The 20,698-nt window shown below is 34.4% G+C and overlaps 1 protein-coding gene across 3 annotated transcripts in view; it reads left to right on the top strand.

Annotated features, from left to right (window-relative positions):
• Positions 1-19,549, top strand: part of RB1 (RB transcriptional corepressor 1) — a 282,066-nt gene extending 262,517 nt beyond the window's left edge. For 2 of the 3 annotated variants that reach the window (XM_037041693.1, XM_037041700.1), the window contains 8 exons: positions 1,625-1,770; positions 7,924-8,028; positions 8,419-8,532; positions 8,631-8,794; positions 11,118-11,148; positions 13,315-13,457; positions 13,944-13,993; positions 17,227-19,037. In XM_037041693.1, coding sequence (XP_036897588.1) covers positions 1,625-1,770; positions 7,924-8,028; positions 8,419-8,532; positions 8,631-8,794; positions 11,118-11,148; positions 13,315-13,457; positions 13,944-13,993; positions 17,227-17,300 — 827 coding nt within the window. In that variant the 3' untranslated portion in view covers positions 17,301-19,037. Of the gene's footprint in view, positions 1-1,624; positions 1,771-7,923; positions 8,029-8,418; positions 8,533-8,630; positions 8,795-11,117; positions 11,149-13,314; positions 13,458-13,943; positions 13,994-17,226; positions 19,038-19,361 lie in introns of those variants that run through there. The other variant, XR_005065830.1, reaches the window with a different exon arrangement.
• The last annotated feature ends 1,149 nt before the right edge of the window (positions 19,550-20,698 follow it).

The raw sequence follows: 20,698 nt of genomic DNA, 5'->3' as shown, positions 1-20,698 counted from the left end.
TTCTTTATTTCTGACTGATCCTATGTTATGGTTTCTATGTTTTTTTATACTGTTAGCAATCCTTATAATCATTACTCTGAACTCTCTGCCTGTTAAATTGCTTGCCTCCATTTCATCTAGGTTTTTTTTTTTTTTTTTTTTGGTTAATTAACTTGTTCTTTCTTTCATTTGGGGTCTGTTTCTTTGTCTTCCCACCTTGGCTGCTTTGTTAAACTAATCAGCCTCTTAGCCAGTCAGGTGTTAATCTAATCAAGTAGTCAGGATTAAACACCCTAGGGGTTGGGCAAAATAATTCCTGAGGGCAGGGGTTTTGTTTCCCCTTATGCAGTGCCATTCAGAGAAGAGGGGTCTGCCTAAGAGTAATGGCCCCTGTAGTATGGGGGATGACTCAGTATAGGGATCCTGGCAGCTGTTCCTTTGGTATTCTCCCTGAGCCACCAACCCCAGACTCTCCTCAAGCAACCCTAGTCCACTCTGCCTTCCCTCTGCTGGAGCCCAGGGTATATGGCTACAAATGAAATTTTGTGCATTGGCCTGTTAAGAGGCTCTCTGCATCTCCATCTGTCTCTCCCTGGCAAACAGAAACCTTCCTGCTTTTCACAGCTGGGTGTTACCTTGGTTTCTTTCCAGCTCTGGTGCTGTAGGCTGGGAGGCTCAGCTTGGAGTTTAGACCCCACTCTTCTCAGGGGGAGTCCCCTACCCGATGAAATATCCCTTCTACACTCCAGCTGCTGCCCATGGGAGCCCAGACAGCCTTTTCATGTCTCCTGGGCACTGCCCGCCAGTCTTATTGTGATGAAGTGGTTTTTCCTGCCTATCTGTGGTTATGAGGCTTCTCTCCAGCTAGTGTTTAGTTGTTTATTCTGGATGATATCTCTACAATTTAGTTGCAATTCCAGATTGATCTTGTGAGGAATTTAGTGTAGCTTCCATTTACTCTACCACCATCTTGGATCCCTCCCCTATGGAAGTCTTTTAAGCTATATTTAAACCAAGGTTATTCATAGTTAAAGTAAATGGAAGAAAATTCAATTTTGTGAAATCCTTTTCTCCAAACCTGTATTCCAGTACTATATTTAAATACTACCTAAATCCTTAAGGTTTCCATCACAGTCATGTTACCCATTAGTGGTACATTGCTACTATTTCTCAATAGAGTATACGCCATTGGCATTTTGTAGAGAAATGCACTTTGTTTTTTGTTTTTAAGAAGGGAAAAATTAAAACACTGAAAATTCCATTATTTTTTAAAATGTTCCCTCTTGAATACTGAGAGTGAGAATTTCTAATATCTGTGGTGAGTGGTTACCAACAGAACTGAAACAAACCCTATGTGTGTTGTCTAATTTAATATCTTAAGATCTGTCTTCCTTAATTTTCTACTCTGCCTCAGTTTTATAGTGTAATATTAATTCATCAAATATTATTTTTGCTTTTTATGTACCTAGCACTATGGTAAGACTAGTAATAATTTATTCATAAGGAAAATAGTGGTAGAAATGAGGTTATTGTTAAAATTCTATTTAACAACATTATGGTTGTAGCTACTTAATGTTTTGGGAAAAAATGCACTGGTAATTCAAAATGAACAGTACACCTAACTAATTCTCCTTGTCTCTCCAAGTGTACCGACTAGCATATCTTCGACTAAATACCCTATGTGCACGTCTTCTGTCTGACCACCCAGAACTAGAACATATCATCTGGACTCTTTTCCAGCACACACTGCAAAATGAGTATGAACTCATGAGAGACAGGCATTTGGACCAGGTAAGAAAAGAATACACTTTACCTTCCCTTCTTCTACTTATTTGTTAATTGTGTATGATTTTTTTCTTTTTAAAAAATTTTATTAAATTTATTGGGGTGACATTTGTTAATAAAGTGATATAGGTTCTAAACGTACAATTCTATAATACGTCATCTGTATATTGTATAGTGTGTTTGTCATCCAAAGTCAAATCACCTGCTGTCGCCATTTATTTGACTCCTTTTACCCTTTTCTACCTTTTCCCCGCCACCCTTTCCCTTTAGTAATCACTTTACTGTTGTCCGTGTCTGAGTTTCAGTTTTATATCCCATAGATGAGTGAAATCATATGGTTCTTGACTTTTTCCATCTGACCTATTTCACTTAGCAGGATATTCTCAAGATTCATCTGTGTTGTCACAAATGACAGCATTTCATCTTTTCTTATGGGTGAATAGTTTCCATTGTATATATACCACATCTACCTTATCCAGTCATCTACAGGACACTTTGGTTGTTTCCATGCTTTGGCCATTATAAGTAATATTGCAGTGGACATAGGGGTACATATATTTTTATGAATAAATGTTTCCAAATTTTGGGGGTAGATATCTAGAAAAGGGATTGTTGCATCATATGGTAACTTTTTTTTCAGGACACTCAATGCAGTTTTCCAGGTTGACTGTACTAGTTTACCTTCTCACCAGCCGTGAGTGTGGGTTCCTTTTTCTGTACAACCTCTCCAACACTTGTTACTACCTGTCTTGTTGATAACAGCCTTTCTAACAGGTGTGAGGTGGTATCTCATTGTAGTTTTGATTTGCATATAGCTAGTGAAGTTGAGCATCTTTTCATATGTCTGTTGGCCATTTGTATGTCTTCTTCAGAGAAGTGTCTGTTTAGGTCCTCTGCTCTTTTTTTAATTGAATTATTTTTTTGTTGTTGTTGAGTTGTGTGAGTTCTTTATATATTTTGAATACTAACTCCTATTTGGAGATATTGTTTGCAAATATCTTCTGTTGATTGCCCTTTTGTTTTATTGTTCTTTTCTTTTGCTGTACAGAAGCTTTTTAGTTTTATGTAGTCCCATTGATTTATTTTTGCTTTTAATTCCCTTTTTTTTTAAGGTAAAAAAATGGACATCCTAAGTTATGAGGAAAGGGAAAAGAGATACTAGGTTGATAACTAGAAGTATCTGTTCCTCATAATTCTGCTGCAAACTGTGAAGTTTAGTTTGTCAGTTTCCTGGTTACCTACTTTTGGATACATCAGTCCTGAGAGGACTCTTTTGGGAACTAAAATGTCACTTTAAGTCATCAGAGAATCAGTGTTCTGTGCCTTACTTTAGGGTGCCTTAGAAGGATATGGCTCAAGTGAAATGATGCAAGGTGGGGTGAAATTCACTGCCTTAGTACAGATGTGGGATATAGTTTGGTGATCCAGTGGATATATGTCAGTGATTTCTGGACTCTACATTTTTTTCCTATCTATATTTTAAGGATAATCTAAGAAGAAATTTTTTGTATATCAATAAAACATATATGATAATATGTAATTGAAAGACATTTTAACAGAATCAGGCATTATTTAAGAAAATATTTACCAGCTTAGAGTTGGCAGGCACATTTTTGTTGGCTGTAAGGATTTTTTTATACAAGTCTGTACAGCACTGAAGTTCGAACAGCCTATTCCACGGCTTTGAGCAAGGGCCTTTGAAGAGGAACCTACTTGCCCATTGGTAGTTTGCTATGAGCAGTTTCCTTGGTGGTCGGTCAGCCCTGGTGCTATGGGGTCTAGGACATAGACCTAATGCTAAGTCACAAAATGCTAAGTCAACAGGCACCTTAAGAATGCTACTGTTGGGAACAGACATTTGGGAAGCTGCTACCTTTTTTAGGGAGCTTCTGGGGACATCTTAAGAAATGATCAAATTCAAATAAGCTAGATCAGTTTGTAGACTTAATATATATTTACTTCTTGGCTATATTTTATATTTTTGCTGTTATTCTTACAAATCAGAGCTTCAGAGTATTTCAGTAACTCTACTTAATAAGGTGAAAGATCTTATAAAATTACTGAAGACATTGTTTGTCATAGGTTATTCTGTGTTGTGATAAGCTAGATTTTATTTCTAGCATTGCCAAAAGCAGGAGACTTAAGAACCAACTGATATAAAACAGTGCCTATTGAATGACTGAATGAACTAACAAATGAATGAGTTAATTTACAGAGAACATTCTCTCATGTGTTTCTTTTTCTTCTCTGTAAACAGGATAATAAGAATATTATTTGTTAACAGCTTTATTGAGATATCATATGCCATACAAATTACCCTTATGAAGTTGTACAGCCATCACCAAAGTTAATTTTAAAACATTTTCATCACATCAAAAAAGAAACCCTCATACCCTTTAGCACTCACCCTCCCATACCCCACCTTCTCCAGCTCCAGGCAACAATAATATACTTTCTATCTCTATAGATATGCTTATTTTGGATAGTTCTTACAAAATGAATCATATAATATGTTATCTTTTGTGTTGGGCTTCTTTCACTTAATACAGTGTTTCATTGTTCTAAGTACATTGTTCATCTGTGTTATAGCTTTTATCAATATTTCATTCCTTTTTATTGCCAAATAATCTGTCCTGTGGATATATACCATATCATCTTTATCTTTTCATCAGTTGGTATACATTTGGTTTTTAATTTTTGGCTATTGTAAGTAATATTACTATCAACATTCATGTACAAGTTCTTATGTGGACATATGTTTTCATTTCTCTTGGGTATTTACCTAGGAGTGGAATTTCTGGGTCATATGGTAACTCTATGTTTAACCTTCTGAGGAATGGCCAGATTACTTTCCAACATGGCTATACCATTTTATGTTTCTACCAGCAATGTATGAGGTTGCAGTTTCTCCACATCCTTACCAACCTATTTGCCTTTTTTGAATATAAGCATCCTAGTGGATATGAAATAGCTATCTCTTTTATTTACATTTCCCTTATAGCTAATGATGTTGATTAATAATCTTTTCATGTGCTTATTGGCCATTTGAGTATCTTCAGTGGATAAATATCTTTTGTATATTTTTAAATTGGGTTGTATTTTTTTTATTGAGTTGTAAAGGTTCTTTATGTATTCTACATACAAGTCCCTTATTAGATATGTCACTTGCAAATATTTTCTCCCATTCTCTGAGTTGTCTTTTCACTTTCTTGATGGTATCCTTTGAAGCACAAAAATTTTTAATTCTGATGATGTTCAGTTTAATTCTGATGATGTTCTATTTTTTCTTTTGTTACTGGTGCCTTTGGTGTCATATTTACAAAACCATTGCCAAATCAGAGGTCATGAAGATTTATCCCTATTTTTCTCCTATATTGAGATTTTTGTTCCATTTTGTGTTAATTTTTCTATATTGTGAGAGTTAGGAATCCAACTTCACTCTTTTGTACTTGGGTACCTGTTGTTCCAGCACTATAACTTGAAAAGTCTTTTCTTTCCCTGTTGAGAGTTGTTGAAAAATCAATTAACCGTAAGTCTGTAAATGTTTATTTCTGGTCTCTTCTGTTTCATTGATCTATATGTCTCTTCTTATGCCACTACAACACTGTCTTGATGACTGTAGCTTTTTAGTAAGTTTTGAAATAGGGAAGTCTGAATGCTCTAATTTTTCTCTTTTACAAGATTGATTTGACTATTCTGAAGCTTGCATTTTTATATGAATTTTAGGATTGGCTTGTCAATTTCTACAAAGAAGCCAGCTGGACTTTTGATAGGGATTGCACTGAATTTTAGGTCAGTCTGAGGAGTACTGTCAAAAACAACATTGTCCTCCAGTCCACTAACATGTGATGTCTTTCCATTTATTTACATCTTCCCTAATTTCTTTCAACAATGTTTTTGAAAATTTTTTAGAGTACAAGTCTTACACTTCTTTTGTTAAATTTATCCCTAAGTATTTTGGTTTTTTTTTTTAACACTACTGTAAGTAGAATTGGTTCCTCACTTTCTTTTTCAGATTGTTCATTACAAGTGTATTGAAATACAGTTGATTTTTGTATATTGATCTTCTATCTTACAACCTTGCCAAAGTTGTTTATAAGTTCTAATAAATTTTGGTGGATTCCTTAAGATTTTCAATATTGGAATCATGTCTTCTGTGAATAGAGATCATTTTACTTCGTCCTTTTCAATCTCCTAGTCTTTCATTTTATTTTTGTACTGAAGTGCCTTGGTTAGAGCTTCCAATTCAATGCTGAGTGGAAGTGGTGAGAAGGGGCACCCTCTTTTTGTTTCTGATCTTTGGGAAGGCATTCATTATTAATGAAACATAAATCTGTTGTTAGCCACAGGGTTTTTTTATATATGCCCTTTATCATGTCAAGTTTTTTTCTATTTCTAGTTTATTGAGTGCTTTTATCATGAAAGTATGTTGAATTTTGTCATTTTTTCTGTATCTAGTGAAATGATAAATGTTTTTCCCCTTGTATTGTACTGATACCTAGGATATTATTACATTAATTGAATTTTAGATGTTAAACCAGCCTTGCCTTTCTAGAATGAATCTCATTTAGTCACAGTATATCAACAGTGCTGCTGAATTCAACTTGTTTTTATTGAAATTTTTTACATTTCTAATCATAGAGATGTTAACAATTTTCTTGTGATGTCTAGCTTTGGTATCAGAGAACTAATAGCCTCATAGACTTAGTTGGTAGTGTTTCCTCCTCTCTACTTTTGAAAGAGTTTGTGAAGAATTGATATTGATATTGATTCTTAAATATAAATTGGTAGAATTAACCAGTGAATTCACCAGTAAAGCCATATGGGTTTGGGCTTTTGTTTGTGGAAAAATTTTTATTGTTAATTGAAGCTTAGATCTTCTTGAGTCAGTTTTGGTAGTTTGTGTTCTTCTATAAATTTTTGTATTTTATCTTAGGTATCTGTATTTTTAATATAATTATTCATAATGTTCCCTTATATATAATCCTTTTATTTCTGGCAGTAAGGTTGATAGTAATGTTCCCAGTAAAAATGTTTTTAGCAAAAGGTGAATTATTGTGTAAACCTACAAATATGTATATTTTACCAGATCATATTTGGATGTATAAATTCTAATATGTTGGATTTTTTAAAGTAGACATTTATTGCCTTTTGTTTCTACTGCTTTTCTACAATATGCAAAAATCTATACTGTAGTGCTAAGGATTTCCAAAGAAATTAGCTTTCTGGAATCAAAAACATTTTTGTGAGAGGTGCCTTAGATAAAGTGTTGGAGTAGAAATAAAATTTGAATTAGCAAAGAGAATACAGAATGGCCTTCTAAATGGCAGGAATAGGAGGATCGGGGCTCGCAGGATGCTGGGCAAGGGATGATGCATAGGAATTGTTAGCAATAGTAGATGTGAGCAAGAGTGTTTCAGAAGATATGAACACTTAAACTAGGCAATAAAATTCATAAAAATTAAGAAAGTTTGATGTTTTAATGTCACAGGGAATCATTTTAAGCCTTATTTTTGCATTTAAAAAGATTATTTGAAATATAATATACATATAGAAAAATCCATGTATCCTAAGGGTGCACCTTAATGTAAATTCATCACCTGAACTCACCTGTGTAAATGGCATCCAAATAAAGAAACAGAACATTGTCTACGGCCATACCACCCTGAATGCTCTTGATCTGCCCTGATCTTGGAAAAAACAGAACATTATCAACAGTGCAAGAGTCTCTCCGATCGACTTTTATTACTACATCTCCCTTACCACTACCATCAAATGTATCAATATTATTTTATCTAATAGTTTGATCCTTTTCACACTGGCTTTTTTTTTAGAGTGCTAGTTACATAGCTAACTGATTCCAGTTTCATCTATCATCTGGGAAATATCTAAGGGATGGGAGCAAAAGTTAGGGTTATTCACAAACCACATGATCAAGGGTTGACTATTTACATAGAATTTACAACTTACATAGTTCTTTAAGTAGAATTTGGGTTAAATACTTCACATAGACTTTCAAACTGAGCTCAGGATGGGAAAAGATGATTCTTTAGGAAATTGAATTTCTATGTTAAGGTAAAAATAAAGATAACAAGTGCTTTTTAGAACACAACCATGTTACAAAATTCTGACTCTTTTCACATTACATTTACTTATTAGATTATGATGTGTTCCATGTATGGCATATGCAAAGTAAAGAATATAGACCTTAAATTCAAAATCATTGTAACAGCTTATAAGGAACTCCCTCATGCTATTCAGGAGGTAAGTAGTCTTCCATGGTAAGAATTTTGGGGATATATCCATATCTGTAATATGGGTAACTTCAGTCGTTAATTAGATCATATAGTCTCATCTTATATATATAAGTTCACATATTAATTTTTTACTTTTATATTATTGGTTAATTATTTGTAACTAAAATAGAATTAGAAAATTAATGCTTTTAATACATAAATTTATATTATCTAGTGAATAAGGAATACTATACCCCAGCAATAACCCAAGCCTAAGAAAGTGTTTTCAGATTATTTTTTTCCTGTATGATATGTGCTTCTTACTGTTAAAAGGTATCATGAACTATTAAAAAAAAGACAAAATCTAAACATAAATTCCCAAATTCATTTAACAAGTATTTTTATTCTTCTTCCTCAGACATTCAAACGGGTTTTGATCAGAGAAGAGGAATATGATTCTATTATAGTATTCTATAACTCAGTCTTTATGCAGAGACTGAAAACAAATATTTTGCAGTATGCTTCCACCAGGGTATGTTAAAAGTATCCTTTGTTTGGAAAAATCTAATTATAAAACAACAGATCTCGCTAAGACATTAAATAAATAATCTGCCTCTGCTTTTGCCCTAGCCCCCTACTTTGTCACCAATACCTCACATTCCTCGAAGCCCCTACAAGTTTTCCAGTTCACCTTTACGGATTCCTGGAGGAAACATCTATATATCACCCCTGAAAAATCCATATAAGATTTCAGACAGTCTGCCAACACCAACAAAAATGACTCCAAGATCAAGGTTTGTGTTTTATCTTTAAAGAAGTGCTAAGAAATAAGAGGGGATTATTTTGATACAAGCATAAAATTATAAAGCCTTCTTCATTTAAAATAAGCTATATTCTGGCATCCCTAATTGGCTTATTTATATTAAGTGACATGATAAGTATTTGTGAGGAAAGAAAGATCATTTGTTTACTTAGGTAGGTTTGCAAATTTAGTCATTAACTCTTTTGGATGCTGGGGTCTGGTTTTTTTTTAAACAGTCTGAGAACCAGTTGGTAATAGGTTTCAAATCATATTTTTGTTAGCCAGGCTACTAAACAAAGAGATTACTTTTGGTTAATATTTTTTATTTTGTAGTTTATTGAATGTCCTGTAAACTCTTCTGTGGAATTGTTCTTGCTGTTATAAATTGTGGATAGCTGATTAAATGTAGATGACTAAATTAAGTCTTTAGAAGTTCATCCCTAATTTCCTGTGGCTTCCTTATTATCAGCATGGGCAGTTCTCTGTGTCCACCTCAGAAAGGTGTTATAGATCAGGGATATAATGATAATGAAGCAATTTTAAATGCTAAGATGAAAGATTCTGGCCCTGGCTGATGTGGCTGTGTGGATTGAACTAAAAGGTGGCCGGTTGATTCCCAGTCAGGGCACATGACTGGGTTGCAGGCTGTTATGGGTGCATATGAGAGGCAACCGATGGATGTATCTCTCACACATGATTGTTTTTTCTCTCTCTCTCTCTCCTCCCACCTTTGCCCTCTCTCTAAAAATAAAATCTTTTAAAAAAAGATTCTGTGCAACTACAAATCATTATATTATATTTCATGTCCAACCACACTGTTTTCTGGCTTTGAAGTGCCATGGGCTATTTGAAACTGACTATTATATAAAGTGGGAGGCAGATTAGCAAGAATACTTAATGTAATCTCATCTCAGAAATTGTCAGCCCATACAGTTGTACTTAGTGAGCAAGAAAAGAAAACAAGGAGAGGGAATATGTTAACCCCTTAGAAAATATTAATATTTGTGTGGTGTGCTTTCTCATGATACAACTTAAAACTCCACAGGAAAAGATAAAATAGAAAACAATTGGCAAATGATATAAATTCTCTTGTGTCTCATGATACAATCCTTTGTTTATTTTTTGAGTAACTGTGTACTAAAATCTACAACTTAGATTATAAGCTGCTAAGGTTCCATACCATGTCTATTTAATTTATACAGTCCCACATTTCAACATGAAAATGTACCCCAGAGTAATTTTTTAATGATGATATTTAATCTATATTGTGCTGATAATGATGCCTATTTGATGATCCTAGTGAAATCACTTCTGTGTTGGCAGGGGTCCTTTATTAGCAGAAAAGTCACATGAAATTCCTGATAAATCACTGATCAAGCATTAAGACAGCATCTTTTTTTTTAGCAGTTGATTTTTTATTGTATTTTTTCCATTACCATCTATCCCCCTTACACTCTCGTCCACCTCTACCCACCCACACCACAATCACCACGCTGTTGTCCATGCTCATGAGTCCTTTTTCTTTTTTGCTTGATCCCTCCACCCCCAAGCACCGCTGCCTCCCACCAGAGGGGTCAGCCTGCTCTCTATGATGAGTCTATTTTGCTTATTAGTTCAGTTTGTTCACTAGATTGTTAACACTCTGCTTATCTAGCATATTTAGGTATTCTGGTTAATCAAATACGTAGAGATTGATAGCTACTTATCAAGGAATTGGAGGACAATAAAATCTGTATATCTATTAGTTATATGTGTATATCATCAAATCTTTGTTTTGTCAGCTAATGCTCTTCTTTAGCTTTATTATCAAAAACATGTATTATATAGTTCAAACAAGGCCAACAGACTAATAGAGATTTCTGATTCTAGGATATATGATAAATAGCCTTTATTCTATATATCAATATATATCCTAATTAGAATTGATTATTGCTTGATATGAATTTTTAATGAGAAAATGTGAAAGAAATTATAATTGATAGCTTACCCATTGGTTTATGAAGAATTAAGTAGGCATAAACTTAACATTTTCTTTTACTCTCTTTAAATGTGGACAAAGGCAAAATATGCTCTTGCAGACATAGAGTTTTTGCTTTAAAAATCTAAGAGACCAGCTCAGTATATATAGACTAGTACTGTTAGATTAAGCCTTTAATGGCTATGATTTATCAGTGGTTCTAAGGGTAAATGAAATTACCCTTAATTTTAGCCTTAATTTTGTATTTCTGATAATTCACCATGCTGAGTGTATGTTCATCTCTGCAAAGTTGTGTATGATTTTTATTACTAATTTGTATTTTTTCTTAACTTGACAGAATCTTAGTATCCATTGGTGAATCATTTGGGGTGAGTATTTTCTTTCTATGAAATACAGTAACATGCATGCCCTGTAACTATAAAAAGAAATTGAAGGTTTCTATAATTTGACTTTACACGTGCTGTTATTTAAATACCCATCCCAAGCATGTTCCATAGAATTTAGAAAATATACATATCAGAGTCAAAGTCAAATGTTTTATAAACACCTTTGAGATTATGTAGTGCATATATATGTGTGTACATATATTCATATTTATACATGAAGGTATATAGTCTAAAAGGAATGTTTAGAAAACAGGTTTGAAATTCATTAATTATGTGTGTGGTTTGAAATAAGATACCATATCCAAATGTCACCAGCCAGTGCCTATGTACTGGTCTTCTTCTATACATATACATACTTTTGCTTGTTCTCCTGTTAGACCTCTAGGATATTCTTTCTCTGGTAAATTGATTAGGACTTGGTTACAGAGATTCTCATAAATAGCAGGTATGTGGTGATATTTATTCCAGAAGGATCCAAGTAAAAGCTTAGCTTTGAAAGTTACTGTAGGCTGGCAACTGCTCTAGTTGTTCTTCTACTAACATCACTAATTCAGCAGTCCTGTATTGAGTATGCATTACTCTTAATGTTCACCACCACATCTCTCTTGCCTATAATAGTTATTTATTGCTGCATATCAAATCAGTCCAAACTTAGTGACTTAAAACAAACTTTTTTTTATCTCAGTTTTCTGTGGTTTCAGTAATTCAGGCCTGGCTTAGCTGACTCCGGGGCCTGTCCTCACAAGGCTACAATCAACCTGTCAGCTGGGGCTGCACTTATCTCAAGGATTTCTTGCAAATTCATTTGTATGGCTGCTGGCTGATCCTTGATGGCTATCTGCCCAAGCCATCAGTACCTTGCCACTTGAGGTTCTCCATAGGGCTACTCACTACTTACCATAGCAGCTTTCTTTCCCCAGAGTAGGAAGTTCTAGAGAGGAAGGGAAGGAAAGGAATTAATGAGCAAGATGGAAGTCACAGTCTTTTGGTCACTAATAATTGGAAGTGACATTCCAAGACAAACTTAACATTCAAGGAGAGAAGAATAACACAAGAGTGTAAACACTAGGATCCGGGGATCAGTGAGAGCCATTCTGGAGTCTGTCTGTCTGTCATACTTCCCCAAGTAAAATAACCAGAGAAAGATAAAAGTTTGGGTACTAAAAGACCAGGTGTTAAGACGTATATTACAAACCATACAGTGCTGTGACATGTAGCTCATGTAGGCTGCGGCTGTCAGGCTACACAAAGGACCTCTATTGTGTGTTCACCACCCCAAGTCAAGTCTTTTCTATCCCCATTCAGATTGAATTTTTATCAGAAAGGCTGGTCTCATTTTTTAGTTCAAGTGAACATGTTCATTCACATCCCTGAGATAATCACCTCACTCTGGCTCTAAAATAGATAGATAAGAAATAGAATTTTTCTACATGTTTCTCCTTTGCATAAAATAGGTATTGTCCCTCCTTTCGTATTTCTTAACAAAACATTCTTTGCTGTAACAGGATTCTCCTTTAGGAGATTAGCTCTCAAACCATCTCCAGTAATAGTGAATGAACTCAAATTCTTAAGTCTTTTTGATATTTGATTTTTTTATTTTAAAAACTTTATGAATTAGCAGCATTTCAACAAATACTGTTATCAATAATGGTTTAGAATATATAAACTATATAACTTGTCAACATAGTACCCCAAAAGTGAGATTATTCTTCACTGGATACTTTATCTCATTAAATTCTTACTTCCTCTGGTTATGTTTGCCCTCAAGAAAAAAAATATGACAAAAACAGTGGTCCAGAAAGCTGTTTCAACTTTATATGCTTCTGAGAAAGAGGTAGCCCAAGTTTGGTGTGTGGGTGTAATCTGAAACTGAGGAACTAGGACTTTCAGAATAGTAGCCAGTGTTGTTGGTGGAAACGTCTCATGGAAAGAGACAGGAAGACTTAAAAAGAGTGGGTATTTAATTGGGTAAATTGTTACTCTGATTTTGAGACTTTTCATTTGTCTTACTTGGTACAGTAAATCAGAAAATTCAAATGTAGATATTACCTCTGCCTGACTTTTGACATACTTCAAACTACAATTAAGAGTTGGTAACTACCAAATGTTTGTATTTAAAAATTAAATACAGAATTCTGTGATTCATAGACTTCTGAGAAGTTCCAGAAAATAAATCAGATGGTATGTAACAGTGACCGTGTGCTCAAAAGAAGTGCAGAAGGAAGCAACCCTCCTAAACCACTAAAAAAACTGCGTTTTGATATTGAAGGATCAGATGAAGCAGATGGAAGGTAGGAGCAGTTTCAGAATGTTTGTCAGTAGATGAACTGGTAATCTGGAGAACTCACAGTGTCAGCTCTGATTTTGACTTCCACCAACCCCTTTCATGCCAATTTTATTTAGAAATTATTAGGATTACACAATAGGTTTGGCTGGATCCAAGAGTTAAAAGCACCCAAATATCAGATGTTTAAAATCTGATCATTTTTACAAAATATTAATAAAATTTTGTTACTTTTGATTAACATAGATATTAAAGTACTTACTCTTAAGAAATATCAGCTATTGTGTTTTATAAGACCACTGAAAAACTATATGCAATCATAAATTTGTGACATTTATATTTTAGAGGGTTTGTTTATAAACCTTTGAAATTAAAAGCTACTCACTAAAATAATAGTATAAAATAAGTCATGTAAAACACTATAATTACTGGGAATTTGAGTTTTCTATTTATACATAGGCATATGAAATATTTTGCACTTTTTCATCTGCAGCAAACATCTCCCAGGCGAGTCCAAATTTCAACAGAAACTGGCAGAAATGAGTAAGTACTTACCATTTCATCTTATGTTTACATTGCAAAAGAACTTTTCACATTAGAAAAGAATAAGTACATATCATTCCTTCTATTAGTGGACTTGCTCATGCATTTACAGTAGAATTGAATCAAGGATGTATTATTTACATGCACAAACATTTGTAGTTTAAATGTACCATGCAAAGTAAGGGTCACCTTGACCCTTTGTAAAATCTTTTGCGGAGGAACACTTAGAAGTAAAACCACTTGTTCAGCATTAATGGCTTTGGTTAGAAGCAGAACTCTAATGAGGAACTCAAGTGTTGGTTATAAGGAAAGGTTTTACAAACTTAGCATATACAAACATCATAACCCTTATTTAAAGAATAATCTTCTATTCTGCTATTATTGAACTTTCCTAACTTGCAAGATTTCAAACTTAATTTAAAACAAAAGTTCTCCATTACTGGAAATCAGAATTTAGATAAAAACCACCACTAATCATTTTTGAAGTTATACAGTGATATAAATTTGGATATAAATGTTAAAGCAAATGGAATTCCAGCCTAAGTTACTCTTAACACTATAAAAGAATAGTCCATATATAGTAGATGGAAAGTGCATCAACAAAAAGATAAACATGAGCTAACTGTTACAAGGTTGTCTTAGAGAGAGAGGTAGTTATGATAGTGAGACATTTCATGTGACATTTCATGATAGTGTGATGTGAGATCCATTAATAGGATAAAGAGCTGGGCCTTGGAAAGAAGACAAACATAAATGAGTGTAGTATTAAAACTGTGATTCCTACATTATAGGACATGTCAATAAGAACAATACCAATTAAAGTGTGACCTTTGAAAAAGGGCATTTCTTTCAACACATCTCTGTAGACACTAACTTTGAAATATAAAGAATTTAAAAGAATGATTTTGATTTTTTAAATCATGTTTTCTACTCACATGAACAAGTATAAAGGACACATGGACAATAACTAAGGTGGGGGTGGAAATGGGAGGAAGGTGGGGAGCACTGGGCGGGGCAGGGCTGGGAATATAACACAGAAAACTGTACTTGAACAAGAATTAAATAAAAATAAATAAATAAATATAGATAAATCAATAAATAAATCATTTTTTCTGTGTGCATTAGCTTGAAAATTTCAATTAAAACTAAATATACCAAAAGTTTAAATTTTTGTTATAAATTAATCTTTTTGGACTTTATTTTGACTAAATGCTTCTATTTTAACTTTTAAATAATTGTGGCTTTTCCACCCCAGTATGTGAAGATAGAAATGAAGCTTATTACCAAAATCAGGCCTTGAAAACACATGGAGGCATTGTGGAGCCCATAGATATAAACTATTAAGGGAGCAGAGAGCTGTAAAAACATGCATATTTTCTTAGAGAAGGGTTCAGTTGCTGTAGTGAACCCTTCTCTACAGCATTTCTACATTTTCTGTCCTCCACATTTTCTGAGGACACACTTAGCTATAATGGTGAATTCCCTGTGCCCAGCTGAAATGCAGGGATTTGTGTAGCTGGAAAACTGGGGAGATTCAGCAGGAGTTTTAACTGGTGAAGCTAGGGAATTCTCTAGGCTCCTTCCTCTTCAGCTTCCTCAAAGAACCACATTCAAATAATGCCAGCTTACTCAGAGAGGAAGGACCACAGGGAGAGACTTAGAATTGCTGTTTTCTGTCTTTTCCAAGTGTAAATATTCTTTGTTTCTTTACGAAGAGCTACTGCCCACCACTAAAATCAAGTTAGAATTTTAAAATAATGTAAAAGAAATGTCCTGACAGGGTAGGGGTAGGTGTTTCTCCCAGGGGGCTGGGAGAAAAAGGGAAAGAGATTAAGCAAAAAAAAAAATAAATAAACCCTCAAAGACACAGACAACTGTGAGGGAAAGGAGAGTTAAATGATGGAAGGAGATTTGACTTTACAGTGGTGAACACATAATACATTATACAAATGATGTGTTCTAGAATTGTACACCTGAAGCCTATAAGTGGTCTGTCCATAAGGTATCCAGCCATGTACTATGAAGAATAGAGACATTTATTAAAGAAGAAACAGGATACAAGCACTGTACATAGGGCAATGACTCCTCAGTTCCCTTCAAAGTAGGCACCTTAGGGACCTCACATAGTTCTCCCAGTCTCCATCAGCTGCCCCGTTGTATTTTCCTGAATCTCATCAATGGTCTGAAATTTCTTCTCTTTTAAAAATGATTTTAGTTTGGGGATAAAACAGAAGTTGCAGGGGGCCAAATCTGGGCTGTAGTTACCTGGATGGTTGGATGCTTTGCCGATAAAGCTGCCAACCACTAGTTGCCCACAGCTGCTAGCTTCCAAATCATCCAAATAGTTTCCACTCAGGAATGTTCAAGCTAAAGCAAAATTTGATGCAGAGTCATTGCTCTACTTGCCCAGTCATTTTAAGTGTGACAGCCACACAGTAAATAAACATGCTCAGTCAGCAGTGTCTACCGCCCCCACTGAATATTAGGATGAAGTCATCATTATTCACACATGTGCATTCCAGTCCACTCTCCTTGGCGGCCAGGTTACAAAGATGTCATGTAAACCATTCTTGTTATATTAACAATTGCTGGACTTTTTCTGGACAGACCTAATATATTAACCAATGTCTCCCCAATAAATTCAATAAAAACAAAGAAATGTTTTGTTCTTGCCTATGATATAATAATGTACATTTTAAATGTCCATTTCCACACTGAATGAGCTGTGAGATGATAGTCTTTGCAGTACCTGCAAGCCATCTCTAAATAAAAGGGAATTGCTAGTTTTGTTAAGAATGTCATTCATTTCAGCAGATCATTCAGGGCCAGCCCAGGATTCTGCTCTGCTCAAGTGTCAAACTCAAAACCCATCATCTCATTATCTATAGGACTGCAAAGTTGGGTATACCTGGTAGTGTGTAAGACTACCTTCTGGGTTATATAAGAAAATACTAAAGTTTCTGGTTTTATCTCATCTACCTTTAATGTTTATTTGGGGTATGTGTGTTCTATAATTTATACACGTATACATATTCATGTATATGTACATATTTTGGTGGCACATGCTTGGAATAAATTTAACTCTAAGGATATTTGATAAAAATTTTGGAAACCACTGCTTTTTTAAGGCCCTGAGCTCCACTGATTCAGCATAAGCATAACACATATGGTACAGCCTTTGCCAACTTACTAGAGGCATCAGTGTCATTAACAGTTCTTCATCTTTTTTCCAGCATCTACTCGAACACGAATGCAAAAGCAGAAAATGAATGATAGCATGGATATCTCCAACAGGGGAGAAAAGTGAGGATTGCATGGCTTTGGTGGCAGTGTTCACCTCTGGCCTCATTGTCTCACAGATCTGACTGTATAACTCTCCCAGGTTCTGTTTACAGCCACATTTAATACCTTTCTTCAACTCTCTCTGGATATAAAGTGTGCAGGTGCAGGTGATTCCCAAGCCATTTGCAATGCTGTAGTTGATAGAATATATGTTGTTATTGTACAAGATTGAAAATTTGTGTAAAACCTGCCATTTAAAAAGTTTAGCAGATATTTCTATTTTCAAAGGATGCCTGGGAGTGGGAGTCCCAACAACCCATGCCTGTCTGAATACTTTGTTTTCTCTTGTGGCATATGTGTGATATTTGCTATTATTTTTATTAATTTATATTTATTTTTTAATTTAACATAAACACCCTTAGAAAGTATATCTTGTCTTCCAAATACAATTTGGCTGACTGCCCCTTACTCACCCAAATGATCCTGAATTCTTCATCTAAAACAGATATTAGAAACTAGAAAATAATGACTAATTTTTACACATTAGGTTTTAGTTTACTAATAGAACCTGATGTACTGTGCGTTTGTTTTATAAACTTTAGCTTTTAAATACAAGCAGAAAGCAAACTATAAACATAGGATATTGTCATACTACTGATACAGATTTCATACCTCAGGACTTCTAAGAATTTGATTCTTCACTCAAGTCATGCTTTAAAATTAGGGTTATTAATAGTACTCTTAGTTTTTATATCATTCAGATCACTGAATTCATAAAGTATCCATCTAGTACTTGGAAGATAAAGTGTTCAGCTATGGGTTTGCTATAGAGGCCCTAATAACAGTATATACAAAGCATACTTTGTAATGTTCCTGGGTCCTGAAAAATCAAGATTCAAAGTAATTTTACTCTATAAAAAAGACTGTTAACTTTAAGAGTCTTAATATTTTTCTTAAAGATTCACCTAATTGCATATCAGCAATTATAGTGTCCTCCTTGATTTGGGAAGGGGTGTGTGTTCTCTGGAATGATACATGTCTTCCATGTATCTTTAGAGCCGGCATCCATCTATCATTTATTGGTTTTAAGTGAGTATGGTCTAACACTGGCACATTCAAAGCCACATTATTTCCCGTTCAAAATTTCAAATATGTATTCAAAGGTCTTTGGGTTAGGCATTAATATTTCTGATTTTTTGCAAATATGTTAAAATAGCTACATTGTAAAAGTGATGCTTTCCCTCCTGGCACCTAAGGTGTATTTGAAATATCTTGTGTGATTAACTTATTTAGAAATGGTATAATTTAAAATAGATGGTATTTAAGACAGCATCAATAAGCTTTTAGGAAAATCACTTTGTCTAAACTCTTTGTAAAAAGAAATCTGGTCTAATAGAAAACAAAATTTTATTTTGTGCTCAAAGTTTCAAACTTTTTTTTACAGTCATCTTGATAACAAGGCACTAGAATGCTTTACCCCTTTTCCTCATTAATTTTTGCATGAATATTGTACAAATCAGTTAACTATTAGGTCAAGTGCTTACAATACTTCTGAGCCTTTTGCTAGTAAGTTCATGTTAGAATTAGTGCCTGAATTTTAGGAATTGCAGAGATCACATATTAAGATTTCCTAAATAAGGCTCCAGATATAGCTTTATTGCTTTTTTTGTATTGCTTAAAACTGCTCATTTAATACTGCTATGTTACCATTTTCTACAATTAATATTTTGTCTATTTTCAAATAAACTAGTTGTTAAGAGTCTTACTAGTCTGATGTGGTCTTTGTATTAAGTTCACTAATGTTCTCATATATATAAACTCTCTTATAGTATCTCATCTGTTCTTGGCCTTTAATGGGTTTTATATGCTGATGATTCCTAAATTTATTTTTCTAGCCCTGACCTCTTCACAGAGGTCAAAGCTCTCTTAGTTAACAGAATTCTTCATTCCTACTTCTCTTCCCTCTCAACTTCTCAAAACATGAACCAAAATCAAACAAACAAAAATAGCTCATTTATTCTACCCTAGTCTTTCCCCATTTTACTAAACACTTGCTTAAAGCCTTTTTGGATCAGTTAACTATTAGGTCAAGTGCTTACAATACTTCTGAGCCTTTTGCTAGTAAGTTCATGTTAGAATTAGTGCCTGAATTTTAGGAATTGCAGAGATCACATATTAAGATTTCCTAAATAAGGCTCCAGATATAGCTTTATTGCTTTTTTTGTATTGCTTAAAACTGCTCATTTAATACTGCTATGTTACCATTTTCTACAATTAATATTTTGTATTAATTGTATTTGTTGCCTTGCTTGACTTGCCTATGGCCTATTTTCCCATCCCTACATCAGCTCCTCCCCAGATTGGAAGCAACCTGGCTAGTTTTATTACTTCAGCTCTGGTACCTAGAAGTCCATGTATGTGTGTATGGGGGCGGGGTGTAATTTGAATATTTTTCCAAGTATGCAGAAGCAAATAATATTCTCTTCTTCTTTTCAGATGCCATGTACTGAGTACATACTGTATTCTAGTCATAGTTGTAAATGTGATGATACAATAACAAATAAATAAAACTGAAATCCCATCTTCGTGGAACCCACATTCTAAGTCTAGTTTCAGGGAAAAACAGCAAGTGAATAAATAAATGTGGAATACATATGTATTAAGTACATTGTAGTAAGTACTTTGGAGAAAGACATAGCTGGGAGGAGGACAGGGACTGCTTGTAGGGAAAGTTGTTTTAAATTTTTAAGTAGGGCAGTCAGGGAATAACTTGCTGAGGTGGTATTTCAGCAGAGCCCTTAAAGAGGTGAGAGAGCAAGCCATGCATGGACAGGAGTAAAACCATCCACAGAGATGAAAAGCCAGTGTTAGGAGGTAGAATGTGTGTGTCTGGTGTGTTTGAGAAATAAGGAGTCATAAAAGAATGGAGAGTTGTATGAGGAGTAGGGGAGCGGGTATCTCTCTCCATCTCATATAAAGTTTATAGGAAAGGCCTTTCCTCCCAAGAATCCTTTATGTATGTTCCCAGCCCACAGTCTTTTTGTCTGCAATTCTGAAATCCAAAAGGCTTTAAAAAAATTAACCAAATGGGTTTTCTATGTTTGGTGCTGAAGTTGTATGGCATGGAGCTATTTAGAGCCTTTATCCCACTTAGTGATAATACTGTTCTTTTACTACAAAAGTATTGGGTTGGCCAAAAATTCCATGTAGTTTTTTTCCCCCATAAAATAAGACAGTTTTCATTTTCACCAGTAACTTTACTGACTTGGATATTTTGAGCATGTCAGCTATCTCCTGCTGTTGCCTTCTAATTGGTATAAGCCCGAGGTTCTGCTAAACAGTTTCCAGTGCATAAGACAGCCCACAGCAAAAAATAATTTGGCCAAAATATCAACAGTACCAAGAAGCTTCGCAAACTACTTT

The sequence above is a fragment of the Sturnira hondurensis genome, unplaced genomic scaffold (genome assembly GCF_014824575.4).
Source record: "Sturnira hondurensis isolate 20B ecotype Veracruz unplaced genomic scaffold, ASM1482457v3 Scaffold0000549, whole genome shotgun sequence".
Taxonomy (NCBI): domain Eukaryota; kingdom Metazoa; phylum Chordata; class Mammalia; order Chiroptera; family Phyllostomidae; genus Sturnira; species Sturnira hondurensis.
This window is presented reverse-complemented; position numbering and strand designations above follow the sequence as displayed.